At 39.2% G+C, this 15,153-nt stretch overlaps 1 protein-coding gene across 1 annotated transcript; it reads right to left on the bottom strand.

Moving 5' to 3' along the window:
• Nucleotides 1–699: 699 nt before the first annotated feature.
• On the bottom strand, nucleotides 700–12,941 carry LOC127779667 (valine--tRNA ligase, chloroplastic/mitochondrial 2). The gene is made up of 27 exons (XM_052306523.1): nucleotides 12,720–12,941; nucleotides 12,547–12,634; nucleotides 11,421–11,547; nucleotides 10,776–10,859; nucleotides 10,563–10,657; nucleotides 10,053–10,144; nucleotides 9,828–9,881; nucleotides 8,933–8,985; nucleotides 8,667–8,734; nucleotides 8,354–8,429; nucleotides 7,964–8,047; nucleotides 7,265–7,413; nucleotides 6,714–6,831; nucleotides 6,507–6,623; nucleotides 6,036–6,256; nucleotides 5,522–5,611; nucleotides 5,263–5,374; nucleotides 4,702–4,812; nucleotides 4,490–4,627; nucleotides 4,348–4,398; nucleotides 4,156–4,268; nucleotides 2,480–2,627; nucleotides 2,279–2,383; nucleotides 2,091–2,192; nucleotides 1,642–1,714; nucleotides 1,396–1,562; nucleotides 700–1,303 (listed from the first exon to the last, which is right to left on the bottom strand). The coding sequence occupies exons 1-27, from the start codon at nucleotides 12,835–12,837 to the stop codon at nucleotides 1,181–1,183; spliced, it is 2,877 nt and encodes a 958-aa protein (XP_052162483.1). The 5' UTR covers nucleotides 12,838–12,941; the 3' UTR covers nucleotides 700–1,180.
• Nucleotides 12,942–15,153: the final 2,212 nt, after the last annotated feature.

The following is a 15,153-nucleotide window of genomic DNA, read 5'->3' as shown; positions in this document are numbered from 1 at the left end:
ACGTTCTGCTAGGGGCAGCTGTTGACGCATGGACCGAAAAGGAGTTTTTGGGTTACATCCGAGTGTACATGAACCTACGGGATCGCACGCTTAATGGGCCGGAATAAGGGGATTGGATGGAGATCCAATATGAGCTTAATTTGGATAGGGATCCGAATAGGAGTCCTACAGGCCTTGGAGGCCCGAGTGATGGATCCTATATATTCGTGAGGGGTGTGACCGGCGGAGGGATTGCATCATGTGAGAAACCCTAGCCGTCACTCCCCTCCCCGAGCAAAACCCTAGCCGCGCGGGGGTGCTAGCACATCTGTGCCTGGTGTTCCGTCCCTGTACGTGTGGATACCGGTAGAGGCGCCGCTGGTTTGCGGTGCTGATCGGCGTGGGAATACGACGAGAAGAACGCACGAGGAGGAGAAGGTCGAGCCAGTGCGATCGACTACTTCCTCTACATCGACGCGCGCTACTTCGTGAGAATTCATTCGACTTCTTAACGCCTTCTTCCGTTGCACAGTGCGTCGAGTGGTAACGATTTATGATCTAATACTTGCATGGTTCCTGGTTTACGCGATAGAAAATTTTAATTTATACTATCGTAGCCTACGTGTATCCCAACACTTCTCTCCATTCCCTCCATTGACCAGAGTATAATTTTTTTCCACCTTATTTTAATCTGATGGCTCTTGTATCTCTTTGTTTTATCTTCTCTAATCTAACGGCTCGTGTTCTAATCTAACGGTTCATGTTTTCTTGATTACGTGGTTCATCCCTGCTAAATTTTGAGATTCACATTTCACTAATACAGATGTTTTCTAATCTAACGGTTCATGTTTTCTTGATTACGTGGTTCATCCCTGTTAAGTTTTGAGATTCACATTTCACTAATACAGATGTGTGCAACTGTTTATTCCATTCATTGTTTATGTATGTACAACTATTGTCCCGTTACAACGCACAGGCGTACAGGCATACCTAGTAGACGTATAAATGAGTGTTATATAGTAGAACTTATCGGTAAGATGCGTGCACCAGTTGCAATGTCCTGCACACGCGAAAATGGAATGGCACTCACTACTCTGACACGCCAATTTATATCCGGAAGTGGCATCTCTCGTCCAAATCAGGACTAATCAAAATTGTTATTTAGATGGCAGGTTGACACCGTCAATGGTGACTGCTGAATCTAACTTGATACTGTTGACTGCAGGAAAGCGAGCCGATTCTTGGTGAGGGAGATCTTCTCTTCTGCTTCTGATGCTTTCTCACGAACTCCACGAACAATTTCTTCTGGGGCCTTCTCTACAAACTACAGCACGAAAGAAATGCATGGTTAAAAGGATACAGAAATTGGTTTCAAAGGGATAATATAGTTGTCATGAAGATGAAATATATGCGTACACTTCCTGAATTGAGACGGGCCAGCAAAGAATCATATTCCGACTGCATCTTAGAGAGGCGCTTTGACAGCCGCTTAACTTCCTCAGAAACATCCACCATGTCAGCCAGGGGTAGATAGGCCTCCAGACCCTCATCAGCAACAATGTGGACCGACTGATTTGCATCACCTGCCAGCAACAGAAGTAGATGATTTATATTGGCCAAGTGCATCAAGGAAGATTATGTTGACAAGTTATAGGCACACACCTGGCGGCAACTCGCTAAAATGTATACTCTGCACGTCAAGCTTTGAAAGTAAAGCCAGGACCTGCTTCTCCTTCTGCAGGCATCAAAGTACAGATCATGATGCTGAACAAATAAAGGGTTTTTTCACAAAACAAAGAAAGGGTTTTCATAATGTCAAGATGCAGGGAAGTTAGAGCTGAAAAGGCAAGACAGTATCACACATGCACCTCTATGTTCCAATAGTGAAACTTGCACATCTAATAACTATGTATATGCTTTGTTTTCTAGCAATGAAAAGCTTTAACTCGAGTATTGCAACAAGATAAAAAGAATAATAATACTTACCGTTCTTGGTAATAAACATGCATGTGCATTAAGTTGATTCTCAGATTAATAGATAAAAAAGGTCATACAATATATATACGATGAAATGCCACAAAGAAAAACCCGTAATGTAAGAAAATGCTCACCGATATGTAATCTAGGACATCTGCGGCAGCAACAACTGATGCAGATATTCGCTTGGCTGGCTCAACAGAATACTCTGCTCGAACATTTCTGATACCTCTTATCTGTTATCACATTTACAATGGAACAAAATGGTCACCACAGGCAATGTCACCACTTAAAGTATGAGCAGCTCAAGTCAAAGATTTACCAACGATTGCAAATTCTGAAATCTCTTGATCGAGAGAGAATTCTTAGGGAGATCAGTCGCAGGCCAGTGGGCAACAATAATTGCTTGTTTTCTGTATGGCAATGCCTGAAATAAGAACGATAATGATATGCTATTAATGGTGAAGGTAAAAGTGATATACTACATTGCAGGGAATAATAATTTACGGTTAGGTTTCACTACCTGCCATAACTCTTCAGTGACAAAGGGCATGAAGGGGTGCAATAGCTTCAGTATGTTTTCAAACACATACAACAGAACACTTTGTGCCATAGAAGAAGCTGAATCATCACCAGAGTGGTAAAGACGTGTCTTGCTGGCTTCAATATACCTGCAAGAGAACTAATTTGGTTGACTGGATGACACACAAAAATATACTAAAAACAATGCATGATGCATCATGGTTGGGCCCTCAGGATATGCTGGCTGTGGCTGCAAAAACAGGAGCCTGATAGGCCATAGTCGGCATTACCAATTCAAATGCATGATGATGTCCATGCTTTCTTTTCCATAGCAGTTGAGATTGAGGTCAGCAATGGTGCGCACACCTTGTTCTGGAAAGATAGGAGGCTACATGGGCAGCGGATCGCTGACCTTGCCCCTAAACTGTTTGCTCTGGTTCCTACAAAAACAACCAACAGGCGCACGGTTCTTGAGGACCTAAAGGACTACAGATGGATCCTGGATATACAAGGTGCAACCTCTGTTGGCGCCCTTGAGAATACCCAGATCTCTGATTATAGGATCTTTTATCTGAGGTCTGTGTTGCAGCCGGGTGTGGAAGACATTCACCGTTGGCGGCTATCAGCTTTGGGGTAATAGTTGGCCAAATCTGCACATGACAATTTCTTCCAAGCCTCCAAGGTGTTGTCCTTTATTTTTCTTTTGGAGGGTGCTGTCCGATTTCAGCCATGGGAGAATACTTGGAAATCATGGGCCCCAGGTAAATGTGCCACTACTTTCTTTGGTTGTGCACAATTGGTGCTGGACTGCAGATCACTTCACTAGGTGAGGCTGCCGCACCCTCCTTGTTGTCTTCATTGTGATCAGGACGTTGAGACTATCCATCACCTGCTCACTACATGAGTTTCTGTTAGACGATTTTGGTTGAGTCTCCTGCAGCAGGTTGGCCTCCCTGCCCTGTCGCCATCGCTGGGGAATCAGTCCTTGACGAGTGGAGCTGAGCTAGCAATGCACTTAATGGCCTGGTGCAGCAAGGCCTTAAGTCCTTAACATTCTTGGTGTTTGGACTCCCTGGAAGCATCCTAATTGTTGTGTCCTTTATGGTGCTACCCTCAAACCTGGCAGGTGCTTTTCTGCTTGCCAAGGAAGAGGGACAGTTTTGGGAGTTTTGGGATCTAGCTGGGGCTCATGGCGTCTAACATTGTGATATGTTTTAGTTTCATTTTCTTTTAGAAAAATTGCTCATGGAGTCTCCATTGTTAAGAAAGACCTCAGCTTTCCACTAAAGCTCTTGACAGTTCTTTACCATTTGGATATAAGCTCAGATTAAGAAAACCAGACAAAAGTTAAGCACATAAAAGGATTTTAGTTCTTTTAATCCCATACAACTAGCATATTTCTTCCCATCAATGGGAAGGGCTGCAATCAGAATTTAGACAAACAGGACTATGTAAATTAAAGGAAACATAAAGGGCTCAAATAGGAAATTCTTTGTTCTGCATGGTGGGCAGGTCTACCAAATATGATAAGTTGTACACTTGGTTACTCAGGCCCCCTGTGTCTCCTTACATTGTCAATAGGGCTGATAGTCTCCAGATTAATTGAGGCAGAAATATTAATGTGCTCTTAATGAAAAGGCCTGGCCTCATATTCTTAGGTAATAAAAAAAATCTTACCAATCAGCAAAGTCCCCCCAAAAGAAATCGTAGATTTCTCTAGCTGCATCGCCAAAGAAAAATTTGTCGTAGCTTGTGCTGACCCTATCGATGAGTTCGTGTAATCCTGTCACCTGGATCGTAGTGTATTCTCTTCATTAACAAACTGAACATTAATCAAATAATTCGAGATAGTAATGTACTCTGACTCACCACCCAGGATTCTGGCAGTGGTAGTTTCTGAAGTGACGCTTCTGTATCAAACTGGGCAATAGATGCAAGGTGTTAGCAACAGTTCTAAAAAGAACTAAATTATGTCAATGCATCATGTGCAATTCGAAATTCAATCAGATACCTTATTTGCTAACAAGACATCCCATGCAGTGGCATCACTTCTATCAGGCAAATTCTGCAACAAAAATTTGCCTGCATTCCAGAGTTTGTTGGTGAAAGCCTTGTTTGATGTCAATCTTTCTGTAGAGAGATTAAGGTCCTGAAGCAAAAAGGGTATTAACAGCACAAAATCAAACAATCTTGATAAATACAAAAGCGACTGTATAAGCAAACCTGGCCTGCGGTACCCATGGAAAGTGTAAATCTCAATGCATCTGTCCCGTACTCTTTGATGGTATCTAGAGGGTCAATGACATTCCCCAGTGTCTTAGACATTTTTCGTCCCTGAAAATTAACTTGCTAATTAGTCCATGGAAACAGAGAGCTAATATGGCAACAGAAACAACTCAGATGAACACGATGACTAAGGGTACAAAACAGATTTCACAATGGGCTCATTTAACAGTTTAACTGGTGATACCACTTTTATATCAGATAAAAGGAGGCAGTGACTTCAAATTTGAGGTAATGTGCAGTATGTGACTAGCTGCACTAGAGCATCATACAGTCAATTAGCACATAAAGCATGAGACCCCAATCAGGTGCAATGTTTGATCTGAGAGGGTTCAATCCCGGCTCAAAAGAAAACAAAATTTCCAAGTTATGAGCCTTTAATGGTTGATGCCCTTTAGAAGTTCAATCATGTCATTTTACAACTACAAGAAAAGTTTGTTTAATCGACTCTCCCTCAAAAGTACAGAACAGGAACTAGTGATTAAGGTGCTCCTCTCTCACCTCAGAGTCCCGGATGAGACCATGAAGATAAACATAAGAAAATGGCACAGTTCCTGTAAACTCAATTCCCATCATGACCATTCGTGCAACCCAGAAGAACAAAATGTCATGGCTGCCAAAAAAAAAACAGAGAGAGAAAGCTATAATATAATGGAGGTAAATGGAAAAATAAATAATCAACATAAAGAGCAGCGCAACAGTATTATCGCTGGACTGAAAGATCAGAAGGTAAATAAAGTTGTTGCTGAAGATAACATACCCAGTCTCAAGAACAGTTGCAGGATAAAAGTGCTTAAAATCCTCACTGGATAGGTCTGGCCAACCAAGTGTACTGAAAGGCCACAGAGCACTGCAGGACAACTGCAACAAGTCAAAACAACAAAAAACTATATGCAGTTTTCTTAATACCTGTAGCGATTTGTGTCTGAAAGTGTTTATACTTCTACATGGTACAGCACATGGAAATAAGGTTCATACAGATATCCCAGATGCCAATCAGAAACTGTAAGGGAAAAAGAATACTGCAGTATAGGAGCTCCATTAACTATTCATCTTACTGTTGTACATGACAAATAATACAAGGAGATGGCTAAAACCTATTCAGACATCTTAATAAACACATTTCTGCTCTACAATGCAAGTTGTAAAAGCTATTTTAGGCCCATGTTATGAACAAAGCAAAACAAAAAAAACTTCAGGAAGCGGACAAGGAGAGGAAAATACATGTATGCTAAGTCAATACGAGCATACAGCTTTACAGATGGAAGACAAACCTTGAGAACCAAGTGTCAAGAACATCAGGATCTTGATATATTTCAACTGATTTTCCATATTTTTCCTGAGCCTTTGCAAGTGCCTCCTCTGCACTTCTAGCAACAATATAGTCTTCCTCACATTTCTTTCCAACGATGTACCAAACAGGGATCCGATGACCCCACCACAGTTGCCTACTAATACACCAATCCTTTATGTTTGTCAACCAATGATTATATATCTGCAGCAGCAGCACAAATAAATTATTGGAGAGCAGCAAAGTCAGTTCAAAGAAATCATTTCTACAGGAGTAAGATATAACCAGAGATATTAACTCTTTATTTGGCATATGCATAGTTTTACTGAGAAAGTGGGAATACAGAGACAGATTCCTGCTTAGCAGTTCCAATAAAAACTTTAGACATGTTTTATGTGTGCTTACTAGTGAGCAGAAGATTGGTGCATAGAAAAGCTAATGATTAATGTATTACCTTTTCAAATCTCTCTGGAAGAATAGTTAGTTGCCCTTTTTCAACAGCATGAAGGGCCTTTTCAGCTAATGGATCCATAGTGACAAACCACTGTTTACTAATCAATGGCTCTATTACCTAGTGACACACAAAAGTTAAGTTCATTAATCTTTATGGTAAACATCGTTAGCCTACATGTATGAGCAGGTACAGGAGAAAAGATCACACTTCACCACCCCGTTGAGATCTAGGAACTCGAAGTGTATAGGGTTCCTTCTTTACTGCCAAGTTAGTCTCAACAAGGTCAGACCACAACTTCTCCCGTGCCTCAAAACGATCCATGCCACTGAATAAAGATAGCAAAGTCAAGGTCAAGAACATGTCAAATACAGAGGGCTCTGCAGCTGTGTTGCCTGCGGAGCAAGTATAATCGAACAAATATTGTACATTCTCTTCGATATGAAATAATTGAGGTCGAATTGACTGTTTTCTGTTTCCACTGATTGTGAAGGCTAAAAGCCACAGAATCTCTTAAATTTTCCAACAGCAATTTTACTATACTCAAATTTCCATGTTATAATAGAAGATAAATACTGGTCGTGTTGCAAAGAGGATACATGGGTTTATAAGCAGCACAAACTACAGTCCCTAGATAGTAGTTATGATGCAACATGGAATAGAACAGAGAAACCAAACATTGAAAATTGCAAGTCTAAACAAATTCAAAGGGAAATAAGTGAACAGGTTACTTAAATTGAAGTTTGAACGAAAATTAATACCTGTATAATCCAGCAACATCATTTAGTGTACCATCTTTGTTCATAACATTGAGAATTGGCAACCCAAGTTTTCGTGCAATATGATAATCGTTATGATCATGTCCAGGGCTAATCTTCAGCACCCCTGTTCCAAATTCTGGATCAACATACTGTAGATCATAAAACCGATATATTGTTAAAAGGGATAATCGAAGTCTATCGATTATATAAAAGAACACCTTTCTTTATAAACCGGGTTTGCAACCTAATGCATGCCTATCATTAAGTGAGATTCTTGAGCCAGGGGAGATACACATGAAGTCATACAAAGTATGTTTAAGATCAAACCACAAACGAGGGCATACAAGTGTGAAGCCCTTATACAAAGAATGCACATCTTTTGTATGTATGGCTATTCGTCAAGCAAAAGCTTTCGTCAGCTCAGCAAGCAAAACGTTGGCATTTTAGCCCCAAAAACAGTGCCAACAGTGAAGTTTGCCTCAACAGAAACAACAGCTTTCCTGAGTTCTGACTTGAACTGACAAGCGATGGCATCACATTTGCATGTAGATGTGCCATTGGGACAACACAATAAAGATAAGAGAACGCCAACATCTAGTGAATACGGTACTGTTGAATTGCTTTACTTTGATTCGTGTTGCAACATACTTTCTTGGTTATTAGAATCATACAAATATTACAGGTAATATTAATTCCTACCCGATCAGCAATAATAGGAACATGTCTCCCAAATGTCAAGGGAACAATAGCCAATTTGCCCACATATTTTGCATAACGTTCATCCTGCATTGCATTTAACAAAGAAAATAAGATTGGTTGTTCAAATAAATCAGTTCGAGAAATAGAACAATTTGATGCAGTCCCTTCGTCCCAAAATATAAGGCTTTTTTAGGTTTTGTGCAGAGATTAAGAATACTAGGTGGCGATATTAAATGGAGGATGGTTGTGGTTGGTTGAGAGGAGGGAGTAGGTGGAGAAGTTGCTACATTTTGATTTTAGGACAACTTTTGAATGCTAGAAGTTGCTATATTTTGGGATGGGGGAAGTAAGTTGTAACAGGACACAAGGAATGCTTTCTTTTTCTGATACCTCTGGGTTTACAGCAATTGCAACATCGCCAAAGAGAGTCTCAGGCCGTGTTGTTGCAATAGTCATAAAATCATCCCTGCACCAGAGGCTTAAGTTTTAAATACATATAAGTAATTTTCATCAACATACAGTGTCGACCATGCTGTTAGATTCCTTGTAATAGAATGCAAAACATAAACTTTATAGCGCGCATCATCCAAACTCATTCACATTTAAACATCACAAAAATGGACAATGATAACATCACCATCGATTAAAAAATGAATAATGATAAAACATATAGCCACAAGATTAAAGATAAGTCAAGAAGTACCTTGATCCACCTGCCACACGGTACTTGATGAAGTACAAATTACCAGGTTCTTCAGAGTATTCCACTTCCTGGTTAGATAAACCATTTCAGGATCAAATCTGGAGTTGGCTCATGCAACTATCCATGAAGAAGTAGTTGAAGTTTGTCAGCTTCTGTATGTAATTATTCTCAAGTTTTATTTTTTATTTTTTGCTTAGATTATATATCTGCACAGATAGAAGTGTGCAGCTATTTCTTAAAAAATGAGAGGTAATATTGTAACATACTAAATCAGATACTGCAGTCTGCAGGTTTGGAGACCAGTTGACCAAGTAAGATCCTGTGAACGAAAATACAATAAATTAACCAATATTTACCATCAAGGTCACATAAGGCAAAACTAGACTCTCAAATTCAGGAAAAACACAAGAATTGAATGAAGAAAAAATCCTAAATTTCTGTTCAACGACGCAACTATCACAATAGAAAATGCCATAACAAGCACGGGCATCATGGACATGAACACACCCAAGTGTGTACCAGAACATATTAAAAACGTACGGCAAAAGGCATCTTGATACTAGCGATGGAAGTAACAAATTGCTTGGGACATAATTTTAGTAAATCTTGCTGCCGCTCCTCTCTGCTTGTAAATTCCAGTCATAAGAGAACTTAGTCTCCAGTAAGCAACAAAAAAGCTCAGAGCCAACAAATCCTATAATTCTGATTCAAAAATTTATGATGTACATTACACCACAGACCTATCCTATCAGCAAAATAAACGGATGCACTTGATATAGTTTGGGGCTAAAAGTTTAAAGTTTGTTCCAAATAGGACCCTGGGAAACTTCTGAAACTTGTGCTGTAACTGATAAAGTGATAATACATTACATAGAAAATAAAGTTATTACCACATGCCCCAACTTCTTGTACCTCTCACTACTGTTCAAACTATTGACACTGAATTTTTAAAAAAAAAAAAATCAGTTAGTACTAAATCTATCAACACTAAATATGTTAACATTGTCAATTTGAAACTACAACCAAGAAAATTAGGTTACACTGACAGAAAAAACATAGGGAAAAGATTAAAAACTGAAAACTATCACACATAATATCAGCACAAGATTATGCACATTTGCTTCCTTTGTAATAGAGCGAGTAAATGATTATATTAATTACCTTGATATATAAGCCCTTTTTCATGAAGCCTAACAAATGCTTCAATAACTGCACCTGTAAGTAGAAAGAAAAAAAATAGTGAGACATCAGTTGTACAAACCACCAAGCGCTGATGATAAGCTTGAGGTTGAGGGGTTGATCTACCGACTACCATCACTATAATGATACATATACTAACAAATGCAAATTGCATCATTTGCAATGGAAAATAAAGGCTACACTTACGACTTAATTGTTCATCAAGAGTGAAACGCTCACGACTCCAATCACAAGATGCACCCAATCGCTTAATCTGATTAGTGATAGTGCTCCCGTACCTGGAAAGGAAACATCATTTGGAGTGATTGCTAGAATTTATAAAATATGTAACCTTCTTGAATCATGATTTTTTTTATCAACTAGAATATTTATTATTCCATCCCAAGTTCATTATAGTTTAACTGGCAATTCAGAATAATAACAAAAGGCTGGTCATCTAGATGATCAAATTATTATGACAGGTACCACCCAACACGATAATGATACCAGAAGATAGTTAATAAACTGTAATGCACATGAGCCTTCATGGCAAACACGTAAAAAAATGGAGGTAGGAGCAAGGGTATATATGGTTAATAGTAAATCCAAGTAACTATTAGCAATGATCACTTCATATTAGAAAAACAAATATAGCAATTACAGGTGCATAAAGAAACAATGAAGAAAAATTGATCTAGCTTCAGAAAAAGGGCTGACTTTTCTTTCCACTCCCAAACTCTTTTAGTGAACTCCTCTCGGGTCAGATCTGTTCTTTTGATTCCTTCAGCAGCTAACATCTTTTCCACAACCAACTAAAATGTAAATGCAAAAAAAAAGTAAATAAAAATCAGCCCATCACTTCACAAAGTCGTGCTGAACACAAAATAGAATTTATCATTTCATATCAGATGTGCAGTAAGATCTACAAACCTGAGTGGCAATCCCTGCATGGTCAGTACCAGGCAACCAAAGTGCAGGCCTTCCTTTCATACGGAAATACCTTATCATTATATCCTGAGTACTTACACAAAAAGGGACAATTTAGTAGTAAAAAGATTACAGTGCCTAAAATTTGGGGGGGGGGGGGGGGGGGGACAAAAATAACTCATTATCAACATAGTGCTGTCACCAATAACTATCTACGAATTCAGACCACAAAATAAGCTAGTTTAACTGAAACATGTCAGTTCACAGAACCTCTGGATATTATCAGATGCTGTCCAACACTTCTGCTTAATATAGCAATTGCAAGTACTATTCAGTTTACCATCCATGGCACAGTTTCATGGGTCCAGTGCAAGAGAACTAAATTGCTAGTGTGATTAAAAAAATGATGTTCTTGTCTTTAAGAAACAGATTCACCTTGGTAAGTACATCCATAGCAGCTTATGCTCATGTTAACATGCAAATCACTTCAAATGGGTAAAAAAGATGAAACTCATATGTCATGATTCAACAAAGTGAACGTATAAATCATGAAATGTACTCAATTATGATCTGCTAGTAAAGAAATAATCAATCTATAGTTATTCAAAAAGAGGAAAAAAATCTTAAATTTTCAATCATCATACCTACCTCAAGGGTGACAAACATAGCATGGCCCATATGCAGCGATCCGGTAACATTCGGTGGTGGCATTGGGATGACAAATGGATCTCCTCCACGATCGAAGTTAGGCTTAAAGAATCCTTGAGACTCCCACCTACAAAGATACAGCATATATGTTATAAGGAAAATTTATTGTAGGACCAGAAAATACCAAAGTGCATTTCTTCATGAACTTGAAGTGAAACAGGCAAACAAAGCAAGTAGCAAAATAAAACTAGACCTGTTGACTTAAATATGTTAAATGCAATTCATCAGTTTTTACATTTTTATGTGTCAACTAGAGCAGGTAAACAATCATATCAATGTAATCTAATGCAACAGCATATATACACACACACACACACACTTTAGAAAAATGGAACTGGACCAAATCATGATACCTTTATACAGACTATCTTCAACCTAGATCCTAGAGTTGTACTTTGCATTTAGAATGCTATTTCAGTAAAAAACTGACGACACAATAGCTGAGTCAAGTAATAAGAGTATTAATCTACTAAAAACACAATATTTGAGTCAAGTAATAAGAGTATTAATCGGTCAATCTTGATACGGTCGTAATGCTAAACCTTGCATTGACATTAGGCAATGCTCAAAGGCGGGTCACTAACTCACTAGTAAGTGATCAAGTCTAACATGGATAATAGAAAATCAATTGCGAGAAAGCTTGTTATAGCATACCCTTTTCTGTTACTGGAACTCACTTTTAGTTCTGGAAATTGAAATTGTTTAGCTTAAAGGCATTAAGTAGAAGCATTGTGAGAAGCTTACTTCTCAAATACTACAGGGCACAACTACATGGGAGTGTAAGGAGAATTTTGCTCATCCAGATACAATTGCCAATCTAATGGTTGAAGCTATATCAAAAAATACCATAAAATCACCCGAACAGTCTAAAACTGCAAGGAAAAATGGCACTAAACTGCTCGCTGTATCATGAGTATCACAAATTAACTTACTGGTGAGTGTCCAATGTAAGGTAACACACGTTTAAGATTGACAAATTAATTACTGGGAAAATCATCTCAGCCATAGTTCCATTACCTCATGAAAATGGGGAAATAGTGGATAACTGGTAGAAATGCTAGCTTACCACTTATAAATCCGCTCCTCATTGGTGAAGTCGAACGACTTGGCGACCTCCGGGGAGGTGAACACATCTCTCTCCGAGGCAACTGCAGCTGCAACGGAACCAACCCCTTCACCGAATCAACACCAACCAAACGGACCAAACAAAGGGCAGTAGAAGCAGAAGACGGCCGGTACCTGCGCAGAACCTGCGAGCGGCGCGGCGCGGGGTCCACGCGGGGCGGCGGTGGGCGGAGAAGAGGAGCGGGTTGAGGCGGCGGAGGCAGGCCGACGAGGAGGCGCCCGCGAGCGCCATTGGAGCGGCGCGCGGGCTCGGGATAAAACCCTAGATTGCTATCCAGTCCAGGGGAGGAGGGGAGCTCGTGGGGTTTGGGTTTGGAAGAGGATGGATAACGCGGGAGGGTGACGAACCCCACGCAGGAATGCTACTCCTATTTCGCGCATACGCGCTAGGAACCGAACTCGCGCACGGGTAGGGGTGGACAATGAGCTCGGGCTTGGCTCAGCTTAAAAACCAAACGAACCGATTATCCGTAGCTCGCTTCGAGCAAAGCCCAAACTGTGAAAAAAGACAAAAAAAAAAAAAAAAAGACATACACCTACATATGAAATTTTATCTTTTAGCCGTAAAAAAAAAAGACAAAATCATAATAGATTTTACCCTCAAAACTGTTAGATTTTTCATGTTTTTTACTGCTAAATATAATGAATTTGAATATGAGACTTTACATATATGTGTAATACTATTAGGAGTAAATGTTCAGTTTTTTTAAAATTTTTTGTGACATTTGTTAGTTTGTGTGCACGGAAAGCTTATATGTATAGGATATGTTTCCTTCTTATGATTGATGTTGCCAAAACATGCTGATTAATTAAGGAGCATTTCTCGATCATTGACGATATTTGATGAGTATTTACGCCAATACACGATGAAAAGACGTGAATATTAGGGAATGACCTAATATCAAATAATTAGAAGGGGTAAGGTTTCGAACCCAGATCGTCTAGCTCACCACCTTGTGAAGCTAGCCAGAAGACTTCTGATATTTCTCACGCCAATACACAATGGAAATGTAGAGCCTAGGCAATACCTAACCAGCCTTAGAGCTGGCTTCACCACTGTTCGTAATTAGTAGTTGCTAATGACAATGCCTTTTTTATTTTCGGTGACTTATTACATATTTTTTAACAAGATTATTAGTATGGGCTAGATGGTCTCTGGTATTCTCTACTATCCTGGATTTATTTATTTTTGTTTTCCTAATGATTATCATTCGGAATCGGACATATATTCCGAGTTGTTCCAATCTTGGAACGGAATAGGTTTTCCAGTGTCTCCCGTGTTTGGCCCCCTCTTTTATATGAGCAGGCGGCGCGGCAGGGAGGGCCTCAATCCAATCTATCCGTGCGTCTGGTTTTGAAGATTAGATCGATAGCCGTACGTCGTCGACATGGCCGGCCGTTTCGTGTTTCCTAAATTGGCCTCCCATCTGTCTTCTAAATCAACAAGAAGCCTCTTCCCTAGAACCGCTGAGGTTCGTGCACCACACGCCCATCCGTCCATTCAATTGAGTATTGTTTTTTTATTAGACAATGAAATTGAATATATAAGTAGTTAGTTATAAAGAGTTTATGACGCTAATTCGTAATGTGGCAAGATGACAGTACCATTACATTTTTGTTACTACTCCCTCCGTCCGAAAACATAAGAATTTAGTATCAGATGATACATTTTTCAGTACTATAAATTTGGACAGAAATATCTTATCCGATTTTATGTTTTTATATTTTAGAATGAATGGAGTGCTAAATAACGCCAAAAAAATTATATAATAGTATAATATTTCATACACTTGCAAAGAATATACTTGCCTCAATTGACCGTCCTGATTTTTTATCCCACCTAATGCAGGCATCGAGGAACTTCAACACCTTTCCAAGTGCTCACCCCAAGCTTAAAATAAACTGCCCAACCACTGGGCTGCCCTCCGTTGATCACACCAATCACTTGATCAAGCCCCTGGGTTGTGCTAGAGATGCCAACACAACCGCTTTATACAGTACAACTGTCAAGGACCGACTCACCCCAATTGTCCGTGAGTAAGTAGCAGCACTATTTTCTCTCCTTTGTATCTACATCGGATCATGTCGCATCATCCATCACTGAGAAACGGCAAAATGTAGAAAGGTGCACCACATTTAAAATGTAGAGAACTGCAAAATGTAAAATGTAGAAACTTGCTGAATCAAGTTTGACCTGAACACGAAATGAATCTATATTATCATATTCACTTGCAGCAGAGATAATAATAAGGTTATGTTTAGGTCAGGGGTGAAAAGTTTTGGCGTGTCACATCGGATATACGGATACACATTTGAAGTATTAAACGTAGACTAATAACAAAATAAATTACAGATTCCATCTGTAAACTGCGAGACACATTTATTAAGCCTAATTAATTCGTCATTAGCAAATTATTACTATAGCACCACATTGTCAGATCATGGAGCAATTAGACTTAAAAGAATCATCTCGCAATTTACACGCAATCTGTGTAATTAGTTTTTTTTACTATATTTAATACTCAATGCATGTATCCAAACATTTAAT

This window comes from Oryza glaberrima, chromosome 7, assembly GCF_000147395.1.
Source record: "Oryza glaberrima chromosome 7, OglaRS2, whole genome shotgun sequence".
Lineage (NCBI taxonomy): Eukaryota > Viridiplantae > Streptophyta > Magnoliopsida > Poales > Poaceae > Oryza > Oryza glaberrima.
This window is presented reverse-complemented; position numbering and strand designations above follow the sequence as displayed.